Raw genomic sequence first — 25,906 nt, 5'->3', positions numbered from 1 at the left:
TACCACCACTGAGTGGTGAGCCTGATGTGGGGCACAATCCCATGACCCATGAGATCATGACCTGAGCTGAAACCACAAGTTGGACACTTAACCAACTGAGCCATCCAGGTGCTGCTAGGGTTTTCTATATAGTATCATGTCACCTGCAAGTAGTGAAAATTTTATTTCTTCCTTACCAATTTGGATGCCTCTTCTTTCTTTTTGTTGTCTGATTGCTATGGCTAGGATTTCTAATACTATGTTAAATATCAGTGGTGAGAGTAGATATCCCTGTTCCTGACCACAGAGGAAAAACTCTCAGTTTTTCCACATTGAGGATGATATTAGCTGTGTGGTTTTTTTTTTCTTCACATTAAGACCTTTATGATGTTGAGGTATGTTCCCTCTAACCCTACTTGTGGAGGATTTATCAATAAGAACAGATGTCATACTTTGTCAAATTTTTTTCTGCATCTATTGAAAGGATCATATGGTTCTTATCCTGTCTTTTATTAATGTGGTGTATCATGTTGATTAATTTGAGAATTTTGAACCACCCTTGCTACCAAGGAATAAACCTCACTTGATTGTGGTGAATGAATCTTTTAATGTACAGTTGGATTCGGTTTGCTAGTATCTTGTGGATAATTCTGCATCAGCATTCATCAGGGATATTGGCTGGCACTTTTCTTTTTTGTGCTGTCTTTATATGGTTTTGGTATCAGGGTAATGCTGGCTTCACAGAATGAATTTGGAAGTTTTCCTTCCTTCCTTGGAATAGTTTGAGAAGAATAGGTATTAACTCTTCTTCAGATGTTTGGTAGAATTCGCTGGTGATAGCATCTGACCCTGGACTTTTGTGCGTAGGGAGTTTTCTGATTATTGATTCAACTTCTTTGCTGGTTATTGGTCTGTTCAAGTTTTCTATATTTTCTTGTTTCAGTTTTGGTAGTTTATGTGTTTCTAGGAATTTATCCATTTCTTCCAGGTTCTCCAATTTATCGGCATATAGTCTTTCATAATATTCTCTTATAATTTTTTTGTATTTCTGTGTTGTTGGTTATTTCTCTTCTCTCATTTGATTTTATTTATTTGGGTCCTTTCTCTTTCCTTTTTAATAAGTCTGATTAGAGGTTTGTCAATTTTATTAATATATTCAAAGAACTGGCTCCTGGTTTCATTGATCTATTGTTTTAAAATTTTCTATATAATTTATTTTTGCGCTAGTCTTTATTATTTCATTCCTTCTGCTGGTTTTTGGTTTTGTTGTTCTTTTTTTAGCTCCTTTTGGTAAGGCTGTTTTAGATTTTTATTGCTTCTTAAGGTAGGCCTATATTGTTATATACTTCTCTCTTAGGACCATTTCTGCTGCACCCCAAAGGTTTTACACCATTGTGTTTTCCTTTTCATTTATTTCCATGTATTTTAAAAAACTTCTTTCTTTTCCTGGTTGACCTACTCATTGTTTAGTAGCATACTGTTTAACCTCTGTATTTGTGGTCTTTCCAAATTTTTTCTTGTGGTTTACTTCAAGTTTCATAGCCTTGTGGTCAGAAAAGATGCATGGTATGATGATCTCATTAGTACTGGCTAAGGCCTCATCTGTTACCTAGATCTGTTCTGTATGTGATCTGTTCTAGAGAACATCCCATGTGCACGTGAAAGGGATGTATATTTTGCTGCTTTGGGATGGAATGTTCTGAATATATCTGTTAAGTCCATCCTGTCCAGTGTGTCATTCAAATCCATTGTTTCCTTGTTGATTTTCTGCTTAGATGACCTGTCCATTGACGTAAGTGGGCAGTTAAAGTCCCCTACTATTATTATCAATGAGTTCCTTTATGTTTGCTATGAATTATTCTATATATTTGGGTCCTCCCATGTTGGGTACGTAAATATTTACAATTTTAAGATCTTCATGTTGGATTTTTCCCCTTTATTATGATATAGTGCCCTTCTTCATCTCTTGTTACAGTGTTTAAAGTCTACCCTCTGCAGTATAAGCATTGCTACTCTGGCTTTCTTTTGATGTCCATTTGCATGAAAAATGTTCTCTATCCCCTCACTTTCTAATATGCAGGTGTCTTTAGGTCTAAAATGAGTCTCTTGTAGGCAGCATAGATAATTCTTTTTTTAAAATCCATTCTGACACTCTTTGTCTTTTGATTTGAGTGTTTAGTCCATTTACATACAGAGTAATAATTGATAGGCATGTCTTTAGTGCCTTTATTACTTGTTTTGTCATTGTTCCTGGAGATTTTCTCTGTTCCTTTCTTGTGTTTGTGACTTTTGGTCTTTACTTTCCACTCAAAGAGTCTCCCTTTCATATTTCTTGCAGGGCTGATTTAGTGGTCATGAACTCCTTTAGTTTTCATTCCTCTGGGAAACTCTCTCTCCTTCTATTCCGAATGATAGCCTTGCTGGATAGAGGATTCTTGGCTGCAGATTTTTCCCATTTTGCATTGGAATACATCATGCCACTCCCTTCTGGCTTGCTGAGTTTCTGTTGAGAAATCTCCAGCTAGCCTTATGGGTCTTCCCTTCTAAGTTAAGGACTTCTTTTGTCTTCCTTTGTTATTGTTGTTGTTGATTCACTGTTAATCTGGAAACCCAGAGGTCCATTCTGCCTGTAGCTTGTGAGGTCCAAGAGTGAGAGAAAGCATGTTGGACAGGCTTATGAGGGAGCTGGGGGGACGTGGTCTTAAGGGGAGTTGGTGATGGGTTCTTGTGGGGAGTCCTGTCTTCCTCCTCCTCCTCCATTGCAGGTGGCAGGAAGAAGGCACTTCAGGAAGAGACTCAGAGGCTGTGAGATGATAAGGTCTCCCTTGCTTCCAGAAGGGCAGGCCCAACCTCTACTGCAATGGAGTCCAAGCACAGGGCCCCATGCTCCCTGCATCCCTTGCTGCTTTAAAGATTCTTTTCTTTATCACTATATTTTGCAAATTTAATTACTAAACGTCTTGGTGTGGACCTGCTTTTGTTGATTTTGATAGGAGTTCTCTGTGCCCCTGGATCTAGATGTCTGTTTCCTTCCCCAGATTAGAGAAGTTTTCAGCTATTATTTCCTGAAATAAACTTTCTGTCCCCTTCTCTCTCTCTTCTTTAGGCACTCCTATAATATGAATGTTATTACATTTGATGGAGTCACTGAATTCCTTAAATTTATTCTCATGTTCCATCATTTTTCTTCCTCTCTTTTGTTCAGCTTCATTATTTTTCATTATTTTGTTCTCTACATCATTTATTCATTTCTCTTCTTTTCCAGCCTTGTGTTCATTGCATCAAGCCTATTTCCATTCTCAGTTACTGCATTTTTTCTTTCTGATTCTTTTTTACTTCTTTTATCTTTGTGGTAAGGGCCTTCCATTCTTTTCTCAGGCTCAGCTAGTATCCTTATGATTTTTGCTTTAAGTTCTCCATGACGTGTTACTTCTATTTCACTTAGATCTCTGGCCATGACCTCATCTTGTTCTTTCATTTGGGATGAAATCCTCCATCTTGGTATTTTGTCTAAATCTCTGGCTTTTTCTGTCTGTTAGACAAGCTCGTATGTTTCCTGCTCCTGAGAATAATGGCTTTATGAAGAGGTCATAGAGTGTACAGGGCCCGGTGCTTCAGGATATGTCTCTGGTATGTATTGCATGCATCTGCTGTTATGTTTTGGTTGCTCTATCCTTCAGCCAGGCATCTGCAGAGGCTCTCCTTGCCTGAAGTGGGCAGTGTTTGGTTCTTGACCATAATGTGGCACATTTTAACTAGTTTTAACTAGTGCTCTTGTCTGGTTGTAAAATGAGACCTGACACCATTTCCAGAAGAACTGAAGCCCTGCTGAACTCTGGTTGGGTGACATGGTGTGAGATTTTTCTGCTGGTCTTCTGGGCAGGGGACCTGCCATGCTGGGACTGAGGCAAGGCTGACTGAGAAGGGCAGTCCCGCAAGAACACAGGGGAGGGAGGGCTTGCTGTAAGCATATCTGGCAGCCAGTGTGGGCGATGCATTGCTTCCCACAGGTGGTTCTATATTTATGGTGAGGGGCAGGGGAAGAAAATTGTGCCATACAATTCCTTTGTCCCCACAGAGGCATCTCTCTGAACTCTGCCTCTCAGGAACATGCTCCAGGAAGTGAAAATTGTCTCTCTTCTGTGTGCCCCCAGTGTCCTTCAGATTGCTGTTTCCATACCATCTGCCCCCCTGGGGTTATTTGCCTGCCTTCTGTTCAGGAGAAGGGCAGTGCCCTCATGGCTCCATCCCAGTCAAGCCTGCTGGTCCTTAAGCCCTGCTGGTTGCAACAACTCACAAAAGTAAGCCCTTCTCATTTTCCCAGCCAATGGCTTTGAGGAAACATTCTCCTTGTGCATTCTAATGTGCTCCTCCCTCTCTCCCTCTCTCCAACCACAGCTCTCTTCCTTTGGCAGCACCCCATGATCTGTTTCTCCCCTAAAGCATGTCTATACATTTTCTACCTTCTTTGATGTGGCTTCTTCTGTCCCTTAGTTGTGGAGTTTGTTCTGTCAGTCTTCAGATTGATTTCTGGGGTATTCAGAATGATTTGATAGTTATCTAGTTGTGTTTGTGGGATGAGACAAGCTTAGGGTCCTCTTACTCAGCCGCCATCATCTCAAATCTCTCTATATAATTTTATATCTTTTTAATAAGTTGAGAGGAAATTAGATATTTATATTTTATAATATTAATAATGTAATTTACCATTTCTGGTGGTCTTCTTTTGTTCCTGTGGATTTATCATTTGGTATTATTTCCTTAATTCAATATTGCTTTGTTCCCCCACACTTCCTTAATTCTCTCATTATCAAATATATTATACTTTTAGATACTACAGCCGCAATGATACAATTATACTATTTTATACAACTGATTTTTAGATCAGTTAAGAAAGAAGAGATATGTAATTATATTGTATTTTATACTTATTTTTACCAGTTTTTTCTTTTTCTTTTTTTCATTTTTTAAAACATTCAAGTATAATTAACATACAGTATTATATTAGTTTCATGTATACAATATCATGATTCAACAAGTCTACATGTTTCTCAGGTCTCATTAAGTGTACTCTTTTTAAAAACTTTTTTACATATATTTTTTAAACAAGCTCTATGCCCAACATGGGATTTCAACTCATGACCCTGAGATCAAGAGTCCTATTCTCTATTTACTAAGCCGGCCAGGTGCCCCAAGTTAAGTGCACTCTTAATCCCCTTTATCTATTTCACTTATTCCCACCCCCAACCAACCTCCCCTCTGGCAACCACCAGTTTGTTCTCTGTATTTAAGAGTCTGTTTGTTCATTTTGTCTCTTGTTTCTTCATTCGTTTTTTTAAGTTCTACATATGAGTGAAATTATATGGTATTTGTCTTTCACAAGTACTTTGGTTTTTTTGTACAGATTCCAATTACTATCTGGGGTCACCTGATTCCAACCTGAAGAACTTCTTTCATAATTCTTATGAGATAGGTATACCAGCAACAAATTTTCAGGTTTTATTTATCTGAGAATGTCTTCATTTCACTTCATTTCTGATAGTTTTGTTGGATAAAAGTTCTTGGTTGACAGGTTCTTTTTTGAATAATGCAACATTCTACTTCCTTTGGGCCTCCATTTTTTCTTTTTGAAGAGAAGTCAGCTAACTTTTATTTGGGTTCCCTTGTACATGACAAGTCATTTTTCTCATATTGCTCTGAAGATGTTCTGCTTTTTAATATTTTTACTATTATTCTTTCTGGGTGTGGATCTCTATTTATCCTACTTGGAGATCATTAAGCTTCTTTGATGTATAGATCAATGTTTTTCATCAAATTTGAAGTGTATTCAGCCATGATTTCTTTGAATATATTTTCTGCTCCTTACTTTCCTTTGGATACTCTCATTACACATGAGTTGATGCTCTAAATCTTGTTCTACATTTCTCTTGGGTTCTATTCATTTTTATTATATTTTTCTTCTGTTCTTCAGATTGCATAATCTCTGTTGACCTATCTTCAAGTATGCTGATTCTTTCTCCTGCCAGCTCAAATATGTTTAGCCTCTCAAGTGAAATTTTCAAAAGTATCACCAGCATTTTTCACAGAGCTTGAACAAATAATCCTAATATTTGTATGGAACCACAAAAGACCCTGAATAGCCAAAGCAGTCCTAAAAAAGCAAAGCAAAGCTGGAGGCATCATGATTCCAGATTTCAAACTACATTACAAAACTGTACTCATGAAGACAGTATGATACTGGCACAAATACAGACACACAGATCAATGGAACAGAATAGAAAACACAGAAATGGAACCACAACTATATGGTCAACTAATCTGCAACAGAACAGGAATGAACATCCAGTGAGGGGAAAAAAACAGTCTCTTCAACAAATGCTGTTGGGAAAACTGGACAATAACATGCAGAAGAATGAAACTGGACCACTTTCTTACAGCATACACAAAAATAAATTCAAAATGGATGAAAGACCTAAATGTGAGACAGGAAACCATCAAAATCCTAGAGAACACAGGTGGCCACCTCTTTGACCTTGGCCAGAGCAATTTCTTACAAGACACATTGCTGGAGGCAAGGGAAACAAAAGCAAAAATGAACTATTGGGACTTATCAAAATGAAAAGCTTCTGTAGAGAGAAGGAAACAATTAACAAAACTAAAAGGCAACAGGGGCACCTGGGTGGCTCAGTCAGTTAAGTGTCTGCCTTCAGCTCAGGTCATAGTCCCAGGGTCCTGGAACTGAGTCCCACATTGGGCTTCCTGCTTAGCAGGTGAGTGTGCTTCTCCCTCTCCCTCTGTCCCTGCTCGTGTTCTCTCTCTCATTCACTCAGTCTCTCAAATAAATAAATACAATCTTTAAAAAAAACCCTAAAAGGTAATATATATAATGGCAGAAGATTTTGCAATTTACTTATCTGATAAAGGGTCAGTGTATTATATGGATAGAGATTTCTATGATTTCTTTTGCTTAACTGACTACCCCGACCTGCACCTACACAGGTTGGCTAAAGAATGTTATTTGTGATACTTGTGCTGCATAAGTGACCTTGGGAGCCTGATTAGTTGACATTAGCTGGACTCCAGGTTAGCTAATTGGCCCTTCTGGTCTGGATCCCAAGAACTAGAAATTTTGCCTTACATCCTTTCCAGCTCCAGGCTGGGCTGCTGTCCCCCAGTGGAATCTGGGATGGGAGGCAAGCCCACCTAGCCCAGGATCCTTGACTATGTAAAGAAATGATAACATAGGAATGCAGCTTGCTCCAAACTGCACAGAAGCAAATGATTGTTTAACTTCAGACCCCCATCACTTGCCATGTCACTTGACCTATAAATACAGCCCTTATGGGGATGGTCAGTTGGAAGTCTCAGCTGAGGTAAGGACTCTGTCCAGGCCTCTCAATAAGGTCTCCAGCCTAGCTATACCCAAGGGGATTCCCCAACTAATGAGATTGGATGTTGTAAGTACTCAATTTGATATAACTCTTATACTCCTTTACTGCTTACTATTGCCCTCATCTCTGTGCAGATTTCCCTTTTCTTTTTTCTGTTTCTATTAGATTTTTTATACTATCAATAGTGTTTTTTCCCCTTTGAAACTAAGAGTATGGCTGCCGTGAATCTTTCCTTTAGGACAGTTAGTATCCATAATCTATAAGGAATTTATCAAACTCAACACCCAAAAAACAAATTAATTCAGTTAAGAAGTAGGCCGAAGGCACGAATATACATCTTTCCAAAAAAGACATACAGATGGGCAACAGACACATGAAAAGATGGTCAACATCACTCATCATCATGGAAATACAAATCAAAGCCACAATGAGTTACCACCTCACACTGGTCAGAATGGCTAAAATCAGTAAGTCAGGAAACAACAGATGTTGGTGAGGATTTGGAGAAAGGAGAATACTCTTACACTGTTGGTGAGAATGCAGACTGGTGCAGCCACTGGAAAACAGTATGGAGGTTCCTCCAAAAGTTAAAAACAGAACTACCCTATTAGCCAGCAATTGCACTAGTAGGTACTTACCTAAAGGATATAAAATACAGATTCAAAGGGGTATATATACCCTGATGTTTATAGCAGCATTATCAACAATAGCCAAACTATGGAAAGAACCCAAATGTCCACTGACTGATGAATGGATAAAGACGATGTGGTACATATACCCAACAGAATATTACTCAGCCATCAAAAAGAATGAAATCTTGTCATTTGCAGTGAGGTGGATGGAGCTAGAGTGTACTATGCTAAGTGAAATAAGTCAGTCAGAGAAAGACAAATACCATATGATTTCACTTGTATGTGGAATTTAAGAAACAAAATGGAAGAACATATGGGAAGGGAAAAAAGAGAGGGAAGCAAATCATAAGAGACTCTTAATAGAGAACAAACTGAGGGCTGATGGAGGGAGGTAGTTGGGAGATGCATTAAATGGGAGATATGTATTAAGTAGGGCACTTGTTATGATGAGCACTTGGGTGTCAGATGTAAGTGATGAATTATTAAATTCTATCTCTGAAACCAACATTATACTATAGGTTAACTAACTACAATTGGAATAAAAATTTGGAAAAAAAATAGGTTACTATACTTTTTCTACTACAAAATTTTTATTTGGATCATTTTTATCTCTATTGATATTCTCTATTTGAAGAAATGCTTTCATCATATTTTCCTTTACTTTGTTAAGCATGGTATCCTTTAGATTTTTGGACATTTTTATAGTAACTGTTTTGAAGTCTGTCTCCTAAATTCAACATAATGGTTCCTCTCAAAGGCAGTTTCTGTTACCTGCTTTTTGTGGGTGTTGACTCAGACTTTCCTGTTTTTTTGCATGTGTCATACATTTTTGTTGAAAACTAGATAATGCAGAAAATATGTTGCAGAAACTCCTTAGATATATCAATACCCTCCTGTATGGGGCTTGTTTATGTTTACTTGCTATTTGTTTAGTGACTTGGCTGGACGATTTCAATGAAATCTATTTTTCCCACAGTATGGAGCCTCTGATGCTGTTCCCTGGAGGATGTAGCCTTGGGCATACACACTGTCACCCGAAGAAGACCGCAGTTTTGTTTTGGTCTTCCGTGGTGTCTGCCTCTGTTGGTATCATACTCAGTTGTTAAACTCCACCAATTGCCAGCTGATTGCTCTATTATTCTGTATATTGTTCTGAAGTAAAAACTGTCCCACAGTCTCATCCAATTAAATTCAAACCTCATTTCAGGATTTTGAGACCAGCCTTTGACACCTGTTCTAACCCTAGGATAACTCTTTTTAGCTGTCTCTGTCCCTGGCTCTCTGCTAAAACTTCTAGCTAGTCTATGGGTTAGTCTGTTGCTCTTATTGAGCTATAAAACTCCTCTTAATTTCTTAGAACAAAAAATCTCCACTGTTTTTCAATGCCCTTAGACTTGAACTTTCCCACAGTCAGTTCCAATTAAAGTCAGTTTTCTTGGGAAGGACTATGGAGCTTTTCTGTCTGTGGCCTGTCTGTCCCTCCATGCTACAAGCAAGGTTGGCCAAGTCTATTATTCTTGGACTGCTCTGTCTGGGGTTAAGCTCCATGGGTGGGACTGAGGAGTAGGAGTAGAGTTCCACATCCCTTAGTTATTCTTGGCTGGACCAGAGCTTCCATAACACAGAGGTGGGGAGAATGAGAAATGCTGGCAACCTCTCTCGGGGAGATATCATAGCCCTAAACTGGGAGGTAGGGGAAGAGGAAGCCTTATATTCTTGGCTGCATTCATGCTGAGTACTGCTTCTGTCATGGTGAGTGGGGAGAGGGAGGAAGTAGGTTGTGGTCCAAATGCCACACTCTTGCTGTTCTTATCAAGATTCAGATTTGCTTAAATAAATGTTTCTCTGCTTGCCGTATGCCCTTAGGACAATGTCCAGTGACTAAATGGTTGGGTTTTTATAAATTTATTTTCACAATTTATGGTTATTTTGCTGGGGGGAAGGGCAGTCAGCTTCTAACTAAGCCTCTCTCTTTTTTTTTTTTTAAAGATTTTATTTATTTATTTGTCAGAGAGGGAGAGGGAGAGAGAGCGAGCACAGGCTGACAGAATGGCAGGCAGAGGCAGAGGGAGAAGCAGGTTCCCTGACGAGCAAGGAGCCCGATGTGGGACTCGATCCCAGGACGCTGGGATCTTGACCTGAGCCAAAGGCAGCTGCTTAACAACTGAGCCACCCAGGCGTCCCCTAAGCCTCTCTTTTAACCAAGGTTTTAAGAGTTCAAACATGTGCAGAGAATTACTTACATGAAAGATGAAAATTTTCCATGAAGATCTTTCATACATTATCTACTGATTACCTCTCATATCTATCCTTTTCAACCTCAAGGGTACTGCCTTACATGTGTTCTCCATCATTTCTTGCCTAAAGTATTCCACTAACCTCCTGACTAGTCCTCCAGGTTAATTTTCTCATCCATTCAATCTATCCTCCTGCTACCGAGCCAATCATCTGAAAGTTTTTTGATTATTTACCCTGAGTAGTTCTCTAATGACTATAGACTAAACTCCAAACTATCTAGCATGATTTATAGGCCTTTAAACAGCTAGCTCCAACTGTCTAGCTTCACCTTTTGGCATTTTTCTAGATCTATCTTACTCTCTAGCCATAGAAGATAACTAGTATTACCTAGGTGGCCAGTATCTTTCCAACTTTTGTGCTGTTGTCATGCTATTCCCTTTCCTTCTCTGACTTGTGAAATTCTACTTATTCCTATTTATTCTGCAAAGGTCTGATCAACCTTTATTTTTTAAAAAGATTTTATTTATTTATTTGAGAGAGAAAGAGAGAGAGAGAGAACATGAGAGAGCACGAGCAGGGGGGAGGGGCAGAAGGAGAGGGAGAAGCAGACTCCCCGCTGAACAGGGAGCCTGAAGTGGGACTCGATCCCAGGACCCTGGGATCATAACCTGAGCTGAAGGCGGATGCTTAACCAACCAAGTCACCCAGTCGCCCAGCCCAATCAAATTATATCCATCTTTTTCCAAGCACCTATCAAAGTCAGCTTATTGAGGTGAAAATCAAATATCAGAAATCAACAAATACTTCTTGAATGAGTATGTCTTATATAAGCCTCTTTAGTATATTTCTACTCCCTTCTGGACTCAAAATGAAAACTATAAGAAATATTTAGACAATTTGCTTTGTAGAAAAACACTCCAGAGTGAGTACTAAAAGAATGCTGGAAATGAAGTTATAACTTCCATTCTATATAAATGTATAAAATCTGAAATATATATTTATTCATGGAGGAACCTCCCCTCCAAAATATGGGAGTATAAGAGTAGCCATGTTATCATTTTTATTAAAGGTATTTCAGCTTCTGGTCTGTGCATTCCAGAGGGTTTAGAAAAAAAGGAGGGCTTTATCACCAAATATTTATTTATGAAAGAAAATGAGAACAAGAATTTTCTACGGCAATTCTTGCCCCGAATGCCCTTAGTACTCAGGAATTCTATAGCCAGATAGGAAGAAAAAGAAATTCGAATGTCAAAAAATGTGGTATTCTGAGTACATTTACTTACTCAGGAAGATCTGGAAAAGGTCCTGTTTAATTTACAAACAGAGTGTGATCAGATTCATCATCCTCCCCAAGTTAGGAAAAAGAAAAGGGAATTATGATGGTTCTTACATTTTCCTTTTTCAGGTAAAGACCTAAACCTAATAACAAAACCATCTGAAAAGGGTGTATTATTCAATAATAAAAAATAAATATTTGAATTCTGATTCCTAAGTTAATTCCCTTTAATGTAATTTGGATGCGTTTAGACAGATGCCTTTTTATAATACAGATATAAAGAATAGTAGAAAGTAGGTGATTCAGTTTATGTTAGTACTTACTAAAGGCTGTTCAGTGTATAGCATGAGAACAAGCAATAAACCCTAGCCCTTCTTTCTGATCTCACCATCTCATGGTATCTGAGGATTAATGAAAGACAAAGAATACCCATCTAAATAAAATAGACCCCGGATTTCCTGGTTCTCCATTTAAAAACAATTACTTAGTACCCCAGACTTATTTTTCAAGGGAAAAGAATATTAACTAGATCTCAGTTGGTTTCTCTGTAAAAACTGTGCAAAGTATTGTATTTCCATTGGGTGTCTTTGAGAAAGGTCAATGGCTATGTCGTTTCCCGGAGAAGCCACAGGTGCAGGAGCCAGCGCTCCTCACTGCAGTGGCTCTCAGCCACTCTGTCCTGCTACTGACCTGAGGCAGTCATTTGTGCTAAGAAGAGCAGGTACACGGAGGTAGCGTCCAACTGCAGGTGTCCCCACTGGTCATCACCCACTACAGTGGCACAGGTTTTAGTATTGTACTTGGCATGGAGGCTATCCTTGGTACTCTGACTATACTTGAAGGATTCGACTTTATCCACCTGAAGAAAACAAGAAGAGTAAAGGCAGGCAATGCAGAAACATCATCCCACATGCCATCCTTCTGCAGCACTCGAACATATCTTATTGCGGTTGACTTACAGGCAATGGTGAATATTTAAAGTACATTGTTACTTATTTTTCCCTACACTAAGGCAACCAGGAAAGTTTGCTGTTGTTGTTTTTTTTTAAATTTAAGCAATTTAATTACAAAATCAGGCCAGTTAAGGCCAACTATTTCCTACTCACTACCTCCCTTTTACATTTCGGATGGTTGTTTTGCCACACTGCAGATATCAACTGAGATGCAGAGGGGTTGAGTGCAAACAGCCTAGTAAGAAGAGCCAGCTGAGTTGTAAAAAAGATACATTTGTTCCTGAAACAGAGGAAGGAATTTGGAGGGAAATTAGGATAAGGGGACTTATTTTGAAGGAGCACTGGAAATTGCTAGGGAGAGATACACGGAATGTCAGAGAAAAATGTAGGAATGAGGGCTGAAACCAGAGGTCAGAAAGGAAACATCGTGCAACGGACAACTGAAAGACTTTGTTCCTGAAACTGAGATTTGATTATATGTGCATTTGATATGTCGTAGAAACTACTGTACCTTTAAATAAGGTTCATGAAGTTGGTGGCTTTAAACCTGTTTGGTAAGGTAGAAAATAGAAAATTCAAATATCTAAAATACAAAAAAAAAGGAACAGAGAAGGGGAAAAAAGCAATGAGTGATAGCAATGAGCTAATACAGGCAAGAGCACTGACAAAGAAGTTCAGAAGTCTGGAGTTGATTTCTTTCTACTTTAGATTGGTGGTGTGCCTGTGGATAGTCATTTTACTAATCTGGGCCTCGACTTCTAATAAAATGTGATCTTGGTCTAAAGAAAGTCAGTTTAGATTCAATGTGTGCAACATGTGTAAAGATCTCCTAGGATAAAAGTAAAACATTTTTTCTTTTTCAGTAAAATCCTTTTGAATGAAAAAAAATCATTAGCAAACCCAAAAGATAAACCATAGGCTACTGAAAAAATTTGCAGTGTATGTGACAAAACATTAATATCCATAATGTATAGCAACTCCTCAAATAGTCATGAAAGAGACAGCCCAAAAGAAAAATAGACAAAGGACCCAACAGGCAATTAACAGAGGAAATGCAAGTTTCCAATCTACACAGGAAAGGATGTTCAACTTCATTCAAGGTCAGGAAAATGCAAATTAATCCAAGCAGATAAAAGCCTTTGGCACTAATCTCTAATCCTAAAATCTAAAATATTGCCATAAAGGTTCTTCCTCTCTAAGTTCTGTGCCAAAATTCGTTTGGTGGCAACATTTGATCCAAATTGACATGGGGTCATTTGTAGTCTTTACTTATTTCACTGAGTGTGAAAATGCATGTTTCCCTATGGAGAGATTAATGTTTTTGATGATGCAGTGCTATTCTGGACCTGCTGAGAGCACAATATTCTAGTATGTGCACTGTACTGAAAAATCTGAAAAAATCTGTATTCTAAAATGTATCTGGTCCCAAGGGTTTCATATGAGGGCTTATATGCCTGTATCATCTTTACTCAATGTACTTAATTAATTGCATGTACAGTAATGATGAAGTATATCAAAAAAGGCATTTGTACGGGGGCAGAAAAAGACTGGAAGGAAACGTTCCAGTGGTAACAGGGTGGTGAGATCATGGGCGACATTCCCCTCCTCGATTCTATAAATTTTCTAGAATCACTGTCTACTATTTGTGAAATCGAAAGAATATAAGCTGTGAACATTTCCTAAAGGGTAGAGACACTATTACAATGTGCTTTTATTAGAGAAGGAGCTGTTAACAATGCCATACCTGTCTGATCATGCAGTGCAGCAGGCCCCTCATCAGCTTCACTACGCTCTGCAGAAATAAATGGGAACAAGACTGTTATAAACACCCCTAGCTGCAGGAACACTTAGTCAGCAACTGCAGTTGGTACATGACCTTTTCAGAACAAGTAACCCTATCCTGGGTTCCTATTTACAGGGCATTTACTTTATAGGCACACAGAAGAGCTAAACTGCAGCTAAAAGTGGAATCAAAAGTGGCAGTTGGTGCCTCTTTCAGGTAAAAAAAAAAAAATCCAAGCTCCAAGAGGTTTATACAAAACCAAGCCAACCATCCTGTTAGAGGACATTTTGCTGGGAGAAAAGACAGCTCAAAGCCCTAAAGCTATGAGGATATTTTATCATAGATCCTATGGCCTAAAGAAGCCAAAATCATCACTTTTTTTTTTCTTCTAAAGTAGCCAAGACTTATCTTCAGGAGTTCACAGAAATATTTATCTGTATATTTTCCTTAAAGAATAAATGAACTTCAATTCAGAATAAGTGCAAAGGGGAATAGTTAGTGCAACTCAACCTCTTTTCCATGAAAAAAAAAAAAAAAAGCTACAGTCATTCTTCAGTCTCAAGTCATCACTCTTTCTCTTACTAGGGCTTGGCAATTTTTAACGCACTCAGTTTTCCATTCACGTTCCAAAATTCTGATCACCAACTATATACTGTACTAGTTGGCATAATATAACATAGTAATAATAATAAAATTACAATATAGTAGAGAAATAATATGCTATACTAGTTATAGTACATGACACTAGAAGGGCCCATCAACATGGCATGGGTAGGCAATATATTTTAGAAAAACACAGTATTAAACAACTTCTCCACTTCTTTAAGCTTTCTGTTTCACAGTCCAAAAGAAATATAAGCAGGTTGCTCCAGGGAATGCTAGTTCAGAGGTGGCCTCAGGACATCTCTGAAAACTAATCTGCTTGGGAGCCAGGTCATTCTGTCATTCCTTCAAAACACTGAAGTGGGACTATTATTAAGCAATAGGCATAATAAGGATAAGTATCTATTAAATTATGCTCAAGTCTTTATGTAGTCTTTTATTGAGAATAAATAAAAAGGTGTTTCCTTCGGAGAATTCCCTTTCTTAAGTTATTTCTGTCTACAAATGGTGCCCTCCCCTTACAGATCAAGGGATGTATATATATATATGGGGGGGGGGGAGGGAAAGAGCGAGCGAGTGCATGTGCTTACACACGTGTGCTTACACGTCACCCTTTAGAGCATGAAGCATTTATTATAAATAATGAAACTGACTGCCACCCCTATAAGAAAATCCTTATCACAAAAAAGAGGGGGGTCGCCTGGGTGGCTCAATCAGCTAAGCATCCACCTTCAGATCAGTCATGATCCCAGGGTCCTAGGATTGAGCCCCTCATTGGGCTCCCTGCTCAGCGGGTAGTCGTCTTCTCCTTCTCCCTCTGCCCCTCCCCCCGCTTGTGCATTCTCTCTCTCTCTCTCTCTCTGTCACAAAGTTAAAAAAAAGAAAATCTCTATCACTATTTTGACCCTAAAAAAAGAGACCATCCTTTTAATACACCCTGTTAGAGAAAGCATTTAACACAGCCTCCTCTGTGGGGAACTTGATTCAATTCTGAATTATCTTCTGTATGTCACCACATACTCACAGGTTTCTATCACATTCTTTCAGCTGTCTTTACCATCAAGGCCTGCTACTGCTACCTACATTTTTTTTCTTTCTTTTTTTTTTTTTGAGAGAGAGGGAGAGAGAGAGAGAGAGAGAGAGAGAGAATGAGCACAAGAGCACGGAGGGGGAGGGGCAAGGGGAGCAGAGAGAGAATCTTAAGCAGGTTCCATGCCCAGCACAGAGCCCAACAGGGGCTCGATCTCATGACCCAATGCTGAGATCATGACCTGGGTGAAATCAAGAATTGGACACTTACTGCCTGAGCCACCCAGTCATCCCTATGTTTTCTTTAACTTAAATAGTAAACATGGGAATCGTGGACCCAGTGGAGAATTCCTGGTTTTACTTTTGTCCTCCTGGAATGGCCACTGTCAGCCATTTCTGTTCTCAAGTTCTAACTTACAATTCAGGATAAAATTAATAGAAAGCATGGGGAAGAAAAAAAAGAAAGCATGGGGATATGGGAATGAGGGAAACTATCTGTACTTTGTGTTCCCCCAAACTGGCCATTTTCTGTTTCAGTGCTCTAGTTAGCATTAATTATACATGTTCATTCATATAGTAGAGCTTATAACTACATCAAGTGACACCTTCTCACCTACTCTTTTTGAGAATATGGATCTACATATTTATAAATTGACATATAAGGATATATAACTATACTCAAACATATCTATGTAAATATTCATCTTTATCTCTCTCCAGGTATATGTACAATCAGATGTTTGTTGGTCATCTAAAATATATAAAACACTCTACCAGACTTTGTGGAACATAAAGATAAGGGGGAGACAGAACACAAGAGTTAAAGAAAAAACTAAAATATAAACACAGTCTATCTAACAACTCCTAGTTATCCTTTAAAATCCATTTCCTCTGTGTATCCTTCCTTGCTTTGTTCAAAGTAAAAACATTCCTGCCTGTGTCCCATAGAACTTTCTACTGTATTTCTCTCCTGTAGATACAGTGTAATGTATTGTTTAATTATTTGCTTATATATCTGTCTCCCTCATTAGATTATAAACTCCTTAAGAAAAAGGGACAGAGTCCAGGTTCAGAAATAAAACTTTGAGTCAGGGGTACCTGGGTGGCTCAGTCATTAAGTGTCTGCCTTTGGCTCAGGTCATGATCCCAGGGTCCTGGGATCGAGCCCCACATTGGGCTCCCTGTTCAGTAGGAAGCCTGCTTTTCCCTCTCCCACTCCCCCAACTTGTGTTCCCTCTCTCGCTGTGTCTCTCTCTGTCAAATAAATAAATAAAATAAAATAAAAAACTTTAAGTCAATGGACTGAGCGGACTTTATTATATTATTATTATTATTATTTAGAGAGAGAAGGAGCAGGAGAGGGGAAAGTGAGAGAGAGAACCTTAAGCAGGCTCCGTGCTCAGCACAGAGCCTAATGTGGGGCTCCATCTCATGACCCTGAGATCCTAACCTGAGCCGAAGTCAAGAGTCAGATGCCTAACCTACTGAGCCACCCAGGACCCAAGCAGGCTCTATTTTTAAAAATGTATATTCCATGTTTGCAAGTAACTCGCAAATTGCTTATCAAAAAAATCGTGTGTGTGTATGTGTGTGTGCATGCATTTTGAGAGAGGGAGGATGCAAATATGACAAAATGTTAACAATTTAGTAAATCTGGATTAAGAGTGTATGCAAATATGCTCATTTTACTATTCTTTAAACTTTCCTGTAAATTAAAAATTTTAAAAAATAAGAAGTTAAGAGGTAAATATAAAGATTTTGTCCCATTTTGGTTTTTATATCTAGTACGGGGTCTGGCATATGACAAATTACATAAAGTCTGCTAAATGAAAAAGTGAACATGTTGAGTGGTACAGACTGCAAGTGATCTAGAAGTTCCAAGACAGCAGTCCTGGGAAAGAAGTGGTCACTGTACAACTGAGTGGCAGTCTCAGGACAGAAACCAGAGAAAAAGTAGAACAGGTGCTGGGCTTTGAAGGGGGAGCATTAGTTCAGATTGGAAGAGAACAGGCATTGTGGGTGGAAGAAACAACCTGTAAAAAGGTTCAGAGGTGAGAATGTCCATGATTTCCATGTTGGAAAAATTCACAAAGACTTAATCTGTAGTCATTAAGTCCAGGCTGTGTTCATGGCACCACCAAATCCCAGCCTCATCTCCAAGCTTCAGTCCATTCACTTGTAAATTGGAGTAGATAATACCTAAATCACAGGGTACTGTGAGAATAAAATACTAGTAATTATGGGGAAGTATGCAGTACAACAAAAAGTATTTACACAAATGTCAGGTATTCTCATTAAGGGATTGTTAGAGGAGTAATGAAGACACCAACCTGGTTGGAACTGGGGGTGACAATGCAGGGCACCAGAATGTAACGATACTGAAAAAGCAGGGTAAGACCAAGCCCTAGAGAGTCTTACCTATCAATTTAAAACATCTGGATTTTACTGGTAGGAAAATGAAAGCCACAGAAAAATTGCTGAGAATGCAAATGATATAATTTAAATCTTCACAACAGTGTTAAGTGATGAAAGTCTAGACTGTGGTTGAGGCAGAAGGGAATAGAAAGGAGGAGATGAATTCAGGCAAAATTATAAGAATCAAGAGACTTTGGTCTGCATGTATCAAAAGGCAAAAGGGACAAGTCAAAATCACCCTAAGGGCAGTGTTTTATAGAACACTAGTCAGTCTAGGAAATTCTGGAAAGGCTGTAAAACCCACTCTCATCTTAGATTCGAAATGCGCATTAACGTATCAAAGATTCTGAGAAATAATGGAGTAAAGAAACCCACTGTTTAATGTATTCCCAAACCTATGTGACATAATGTTCCACAAATACACTATAGGAAATTCTCTAAATAACATTGGGTAGAACGAGGACACCAATAAGAGAATAAAGGCTGTATGCCGAGTTGCTGTTTTCAGTAGTCTCTTATTTGTTTTTAGTATGGAACACAGGGTTTCAGATATTCTGAGCTTGAGAAGCCAGGTGCAACTGAGCAGAAGACAATGAAAATCAGGGTTTGAAACAGAAGTGAGATCAGAGTTAAAGATGCAGTTTGGGAAGTCATTCTTACAAAGGGTATGGTTCAATTCCTGAGAAAAGATAAGAGACTACATAAAGAGAACAAAATTGAGGAGGAAGCAGAACTGGAGGTATCCGAAGAGCTATGTCTATTTGTGTGCTTATTTATTTTCATGGGTGTATTTCTATATCTATATCTATGTGACTAAGAGCAAAGGGCATTTATATATAGGGCGAAGGGCAACATATATGTGCATAGTTATATTCTCAATCTAAGATAGAAATAGTCCCCTAAACCCTTGTCTCCTAATTCTTTTTAGTTCTCTGACATTGTTTCTTAGAGAGAAACCAAGGTGAGAATTGGAAGGAAAGGTAAAAATGTTTAACAATCAGTGGTTTGGGAAAATCCACACAGTAATGGAGAGTTGAGAGTAGGTGGGAATTTAATTTATGGATTTCCTGGATTTAATCTATACTCACTTATTGGCCACAAATCAGTAGTTTTTACCCCAGCTGCACTTTAGAATCAGTTTTTTAAAAAATATTAAAGCCCCAAGGCTTCACTTTCAGAGATTTACCTAAATTGTTCTAGGGTGGGGTCCAGTAAGAGTATTTCTTAAAAGCTTCCCAAATGATTCCACTGTACAGCCAGAGTTTAGAACCACTCACATAGATTAGGGACAAATCTAGCTCACCATGCGTTTTGTAAATAAATCTCTGGCTGCTTTTGTGCAATAACTGAAGAACTGAGTGGTTGGGCAGAACCCACATGTGACCCACAATGCCAAAATTATTTCCTATCTGGCCCTTTACAGAGATGGTTTTCTAATCCCTAGTCTGAATTAACTGAGTCAGATTTGAGGAAAAAAGTTAATGAGACCTAATAATAAAATCTGTTTTAATTCATGACGAAAGTTCATAGAAATTTTATGATTTCCAGAGAAATGTTTCTTTTTTTGAAGATGCTTCCTATTGCTGTAATGTTTTTGAGATATTTCAAAGTTATTACTGAGATAGTATGAAAAATATTTTGGGGCCATGTTAAAAACTATTTAATGAGACATTAAAATTAAACAATTCAATGTTTCCTTAATTTTTCCCCCTTTCTCTGTTAAATTCTTTCTTCCTGGACCATAGAAGAAAAAATGTTAACTTTGTAGAATGACTAGTCAACAAGGAGATAATAGATTTTTTCCAATGGTATTGAAAAAAAAATTGGTCAAATGGTACTAGGTATGGAATCCTGGGTACTGATATTAATCTCTAGCAAAACAAACAAAATACTGAGATCAGAATAGCCAAACATTACAGTAGGATGCAGGATTTCAGGGGTGGAAGAGTAGGATTACAGGATTTTTGGAACACTCTTCTATATTTTCCAAATTATTACAATGGCTATGTATTATTTTTATAAGTCATAAAAATACTGATCTGTACTTCCTGAGCTAGAGCAAAAACTCCAGCAGTTTTTTTCTGAAGGGCCCAAGTCCCTCTCAATAACAGCTTGAAGCAATAACGAATACCTACTGTTGCAGAGGACAATATGGTGAAACTTCCCTATTGCGAAGAACTGCAACCCCGCAATATGTAGAAGCTCTTAAAAAATAACTAAATCTCAACATTCTGATTTATAGATGAAGACTACAGCTCAGATTGCCCAAGTCTGAGGGATACCACTTGAGCAAATGGCTGGTATAGAATCTTCTCCACTAGAGGAAAAGAATTCACATGTACCTTACAAGAGACAGCAGAGTATCACAACATTAAGAGACCCTATGTAGCTTAGAATATCATTTTCTGGGTCATTAAAGAGAATGAAGCACCCTCTGTCGAAACAGTGCTATAAAGAATGTTATTTTCTATAAAGGCAAAGGGCCTTAAAAGTTGGCTTAAAGGCATCTGCTTGACTCTGACCTTATTTTGCTGAGGGAGGGGGACAGGCTCTGAAATAGAGGTCATGAGTATAAAATTTAACAAATAAATTCTTTACTCGTGTCTAGTTTGAAGGTCTGCAAATTTGTGTCTGTTACCCTCATACAAATACCACCTACCATTTAAAAGAAATGAAGTAAATTGATAGACACCTGCCCCCAAATATTCTTCTCAATGAGAATAAATAAGCTCAAGGCTGCAAAATACTGTTACTTAGAAAGAGGATTATAAATTTCAGCAAAGATCCCAGGATAGGTTTTTCCACTGTAACAGAACAGACTGTGCCCTCTCCCTCCTGAATCAGCAAGTTTCATGTTTCCACTACACCAAAAAAAGTTAGTACAATACAGGAAAGCTTTTTGAAATGTAATTTCAAGAAAGTGAAGAGGGGGGGCACCTGGGTGGCTCAGTGGGTTAAGCCTCTGCCTTCGGCTCAGGTCATGATCTCAGGGACCTGGGATCGAGTCCCGCATCCGGCTCTCCGCTCAGTGGAGAACCTGCTTCCTCCTCTCTCTCTCTCTCTCTGCCTGCCTGTCTGCCTACTTGTGATCTCTCTCTGTGAAATAAATAAATAAAATCTTTAAAAAAAAGTGAAGAGGGTGGGAGAAAGGCAAAATACAGTTCTTTTAGCTCCTTGGAGCTACATTTCCTTTAATCCCTGCTCCTCAACCCCCTTCCCCACTACCACGCACAGCTCCAGATCTCCCTGTATATTTATTCTAAGTACCTGCTCCAGTTCATAGGCCTTTGCCTTATCCTCGTCCCGGTCTGCATTCTTCCGATAGGCCAGGCCCAAACCCCACACAGCCAAGATACTGTACACATTATCTCGGACCCAGGCATCTTTCTGATCATAGCTGGCTGGAAGCAAGCCAGTCACTGGATTCTGCAAGACCAAGAAAAACAGGACAGGCAGGTAACCACAATGTGTTAACATGAGGAGACCAAACCTATCAATGGGGTTACTTAGGGACTTTGGTCTTTCTTCTACTTCACTACTCCCGAGTTTTATAACCTCTTCCAATCAAGTGCAAGCAACTGCTATCTTGAATAAGCGGAAAAGCTAGCTGAAGCTTGATGAGTCTGAAATGTGAGTATTGTTAAAAGAAAGGCAGTGTTTTAACTTTCCAGTTAGAAAGAATAAACTATCAACGAAAAACCAGCATCAAAGGACAAGAAAAAAATATATATAATTAACAGTATATACAAGGTACCTCAAATCTTCACATTAATCTAGTCTTAAAATGGCTAAATGTTCCCCTACTTCTCTTCTTTGGCTGGAGGGCAAGAAGATGACGCCCAAACCTGGGTCAGGGGAGGGAGTTGTCAATAAACAAGCTTCAACACCTCTTTCAGCAGTGCCCCCCTGGAATCATGCTGTGGCTTGGAGGACAAGGGAGGAGGCGAAGGGGAGGGGGCGAAGGGGAGGGCTCAGAAGCCAAGGCTCAGGGCTCCCCACTAACTGTGCTTGTCCATAGTTCGGTTCTCGGCCCAACACCTAGCTTCAGGCTCCTCTAAGGCTTCCCCAGCTTGGGGGGCGGGGGGGGGGGGGCGGCGGCGGGAGAACTTGCTACACGCACACACACACACACACACACACACACACACGGGGGCGTTCCCCCAGCGGTCTCCGACTAGGCTAGCACACTGCACATCCTCGATGATTACAAACGACACCCCTTCACCTACCTGATGGCAGAGGATGGTCTGATGCACCAGGCGAGCGTAGCCATCCAGTCGGACTCCAGAGTTACTCCGGCTCCGCATCGCGCCGCGTTTCCAATGCCCTCAGACAAACAGCCTGCGTGCCACAGGGGCCCTCGGCCCTCCAAGTCAGGAGGCTCCAAAGCAGCTCCGCCCTAGCGGTGAGGAAGCCAGAGGGCCAGGCCCCGGCTGAGCCCGCCCACCGCCCACACCCGGCGCCAGCAGTTCACGCGACGGCTGCTTCTAGGGCTCCACCGCACGCCCTCGATTGTCCGAGACTCCCACGGTTTCGGCCCAGCCGCAGCTCCCCCGCCCCGGCGTTTCTCTCTGCCACCCTTACTCCCGTCCGGCCTCCAGGAGAGGATCCTGCATTCCCCGCCGAACTCCCGGACACGGCCGTGGCCCCGAGGTTCCCGCCCGGAGGCCGGCAGCGGGTCACCGGCTGCAGCGCCCCCTCCACCCTGCGGGAGACGCGAGCCGGAGGCGGGGCGGGCTCCGCGGGTCCTGGCAGCTGCGCGCTGCGTCCTCGGAGTTCGCCTCGGCCCGCCCCGCCCGCGCGGGTCCTCGGCGCCCCCGCCCGCTCCGCGGCGGAGAATGTGTCACCGTAGGCAATATGTTTTCAGAGGTTTATTTTCGAAACACCTCCAATGACTGTTCCAGTTTTCCACCCTTGCTGTGCACGCAGGATGTTGAGGCGGCTGTTTCTTCGGCCGGCTTAGCTTTTAGGAACCTAGGACCCACTTCAAACCTAATACGGCAAGAAGCGCGATCGCGGCCGGGGTTTCGAGAATTGGAATATCCGGGATTTTACTGTATTTTATACTTTTGAGTTAAAGTTCAGACTAAACTCCTCACTCTGACCCAAACCAGACAAAAAACTCCCTAAGGTACTTTATTCCTTAGAAACTGGTGACTAGCCAGGCCTGGGAAGGAGGGGCCCGTGGTGTGCTTTGAGCAAACTAGTTCCCCGGGTGGGGGACTGAGCCGGGACGAAGCAGTGCCTCGGGACAGCCTTGGCTGGAGAGGAGCCGGAGGAGGTTGTGTAACTGCTTTGGAAGGCTTCCCCGTGCGCACGTAGGTCACAAGGCTGAGGCAACAAAGACTCAGCTGAATATAAAGGGGCTAAAGAGAGGGTAGAAAAGAAGCCTGTAGGTAACACCGATCATTTGCCACAGGGTACTCTCGGTCTGCACCCCGCTGCGTGTCCTGGCTCCAGGGCCACTGCTCCCTGTGTTTGCTGTCCTCAATCCCCACGCTTAATCTCTGCTGGTGCAAAGTCTGCACGCTTTTCAAAGCTCGTTTTAAGTACCAACTGCTCTCTGAATCTCAGTGTAAGAATTAGACTGACCTTTCAAATCCAACTCTGAGAATCTCTAATTCTAAACCCTCTCTAGCCACCTCGCCCAGCCTGCAGTGATTTTGCATTTTCATTCACCTTTTTATTTCTCTAAATTTAATCTCTTCTCACAAGCTCCCTCCCTTTCAACACCCCGCACACCCCTGCTCAAATTAGCATCAGGCTTGGCACCAAGGAGGTGACTAGCAAATATTTGGTGGTGTTGGTGATGAAGAATGAGGAAATGTTCAAGAACTCAGATCTGGAACTTTCAGTTTCAACAGCCAGTAAGCAATACAATTAGGTACAGTGATTCGCTTAGAATTCCCAAGCAGATAGTTTCCATTGCAGTCACTTGCTAAGCATATGCCAGGACTGGCAAATAAGCCATTTCAAGGCCCAAGTGCGCTGGGGAGAAAAAGTCTTTCCAGAGAAAACGACTTCATTTTCGATTAAAGAGTGCTTGACCTTCCCTGCTCTGGCTCCAACTCCCTGACATCTTCCCCCCAGCTTGTAGCCTCGGAAGCCTTTTCTCTGTCCTCGTTCCCTTCAAGCTACTGCCCTTTTTCTTCCCCTTAACATCATTTAAAAATGCTCTAAAAATATTAAAATAATAAACGCTCACTAAAGAAAACTTGAAAAGTATAGAAAAGTAAAGCAAATAACCTTCCTTCACACACACAGCTACCTGTTAATATTTTAGTGTAACTTTTCTAGTCTTTCTATTCCTTCTGCACAGACCTCTCCCACCCCAAGTTATTTAGAAGTATGAATAGATTAGGAATACCAAAGTAGGGTGACACCAAGAAAGGTAACTGGCTGGCCAGCAGGAGGCCTGGCTGGATGGCATTACCTTGGTGCTTTCAACCTCAGTCCGGGCTGGGTATTTAGTCCTTCAGCCTTAGAAACTTGATCTCCTCAGTGCCCCAGAACTCGTCAGAGTCAGGAGGCTAACTCATGCCAATTATCTTATGAGACTGACGCATGAGAACCAGACTGCTGGTTGATAATGAGAAATAGAACTATGATGGTTTATGTTGGCCTCATTAGCACGGGTCGCTCCTTTAAATAATGCATATGCCTTATTCCTTCCCAAGTACTATTTTGTTTTATACAAAACCATATGAAGTAAACACTATTATTTTTTTTAAGATTTTATTTATTTATTTGACAGAAAGATAGCAAGAGAGAGAGTGCATGTGCACCACCCTGGAGAGCAGCAGGCAGAGGGAGAGGGAGAAACAGGCTCCCTGCTGAGACTATATCTTTTCCATCAATTCCCATTCACTCTCTTTCAATTTTTTTTAAAAAAAATTATATTGCATGGAGCACTGGATGTTACACGTAAACAGTGAATCTCGGAACGCTACATCAAAAATTAATGATGAACTGTATGGTGACTAACATAACATCATAAAAAAATAGAAGTACTATATAAACACATTCTTCATGAAAAAAGTTAAAACATTACAGGTAAGGTTGAAGTTCCCTATGTCTATCACCCACAGTCACAGGCTCCTCTATCTCCCTTCCCAAAAGTAACCACTGTTGTAAGATTGGTTTGTATCTTTCCAGATTTTTTTTCCTATGGATTAAGATATATACATAGAAATGCATATAAAATATTCTTGTTTTCTGTGTATTCTTTTAATATAAACAATATTATACTCTACCTCCTTTTGTGCAGATTGCCCTAGTCACACAAAGTTGTATCATGGATATCTAGTCACGTTATCATACACCATGGTTTATGTAGGCGTTACTCTTTTTTTTTTTTTATTTTGCAGGTGCTAAGGGGGCCATCTTTTAATAAATACTTTGTTAAATATTTTATTTTTTACCACAGCAGAAGGCAATATAACTGGATCACATTAGCCCAGTCTCACCAAAAAGGAACAAAATAACCCCAAACCCCCAAATCAGCCAACACTTTCACTAAAAGACATTATCAAGGATGCGTTAGGATATGAGGAAAACCTCTGCAGCTTTTGCAAAAGTTCTGTAGAGGACATGTTTCCTGGATAGGT

At 40.1% G+C, this 25,906-nt stretch overlaps 1 protein-coding gene across 8 annotated transcripts in view; it reads right to left on the bottom strand.

Moving 5' to 3' along the window:
• LOC111160989 (phosphorylase kinase regulatory subunit alpha 1) overlaps window positions 1–22,837 on the bottom strand; it is a 139,710-nt gene extending 116,873 nt beyond the window's left edge. For 7 of the 8 annotated variants that reach the window (XM_022524407.1, XM_022524414.1, XM_022524408.1 and 4 more), the window contains exons 1-4: window positions 22,529–22,837; window positions 21,567–21,725; window positions 14,214–14,261; window positions 12,207–12,375 (exon numbers count right to left, since the gene is read on the bottom strand). In XM_022524407.1, coding sequence (XP_022380115.1) covers window positions 12,207–12,375; window positions 14,214–14,261; window positions 21,567–21,725; window positions 22,529–22,606 — 454 coding nt within the window. In that variant the 5' untranslated portion in view covers window positions 22,607–22,837. The remainder of the gene's footprint in view (window positions 1–12,206; window positions 12,376–14,213; window positions 14,262–21,566; window positions 21,726–22,528) is intronic. The other variant, XM_022524412.1, reaches the window with a different exon arrangement.
• Between the last annotated feature and the right edge of the window lie 3,069 nt (window positions 22,838–25,906).

Source organism: Enhydra lutris, unplaced genomic scaffold (assembly GCF_002288905.1).
Source record: "Enhydra lutris kenyoni isolate GAN:26980312 unplaced genomic scaffold, ASM228890v2 scaffoldscaffold81, whole genome shotgun sequence".
Taxonomy (NCBI): Eukaryota; Metazoa; Chordata; class Mammalia; order Carnivora; family Mustelidae; genus Enhydra; species Enhydra lutris.
Note: the sequence above shows the minus strand (reverse complement) of the source record. Positions and strands in the feature narration are given on the sequence as shown.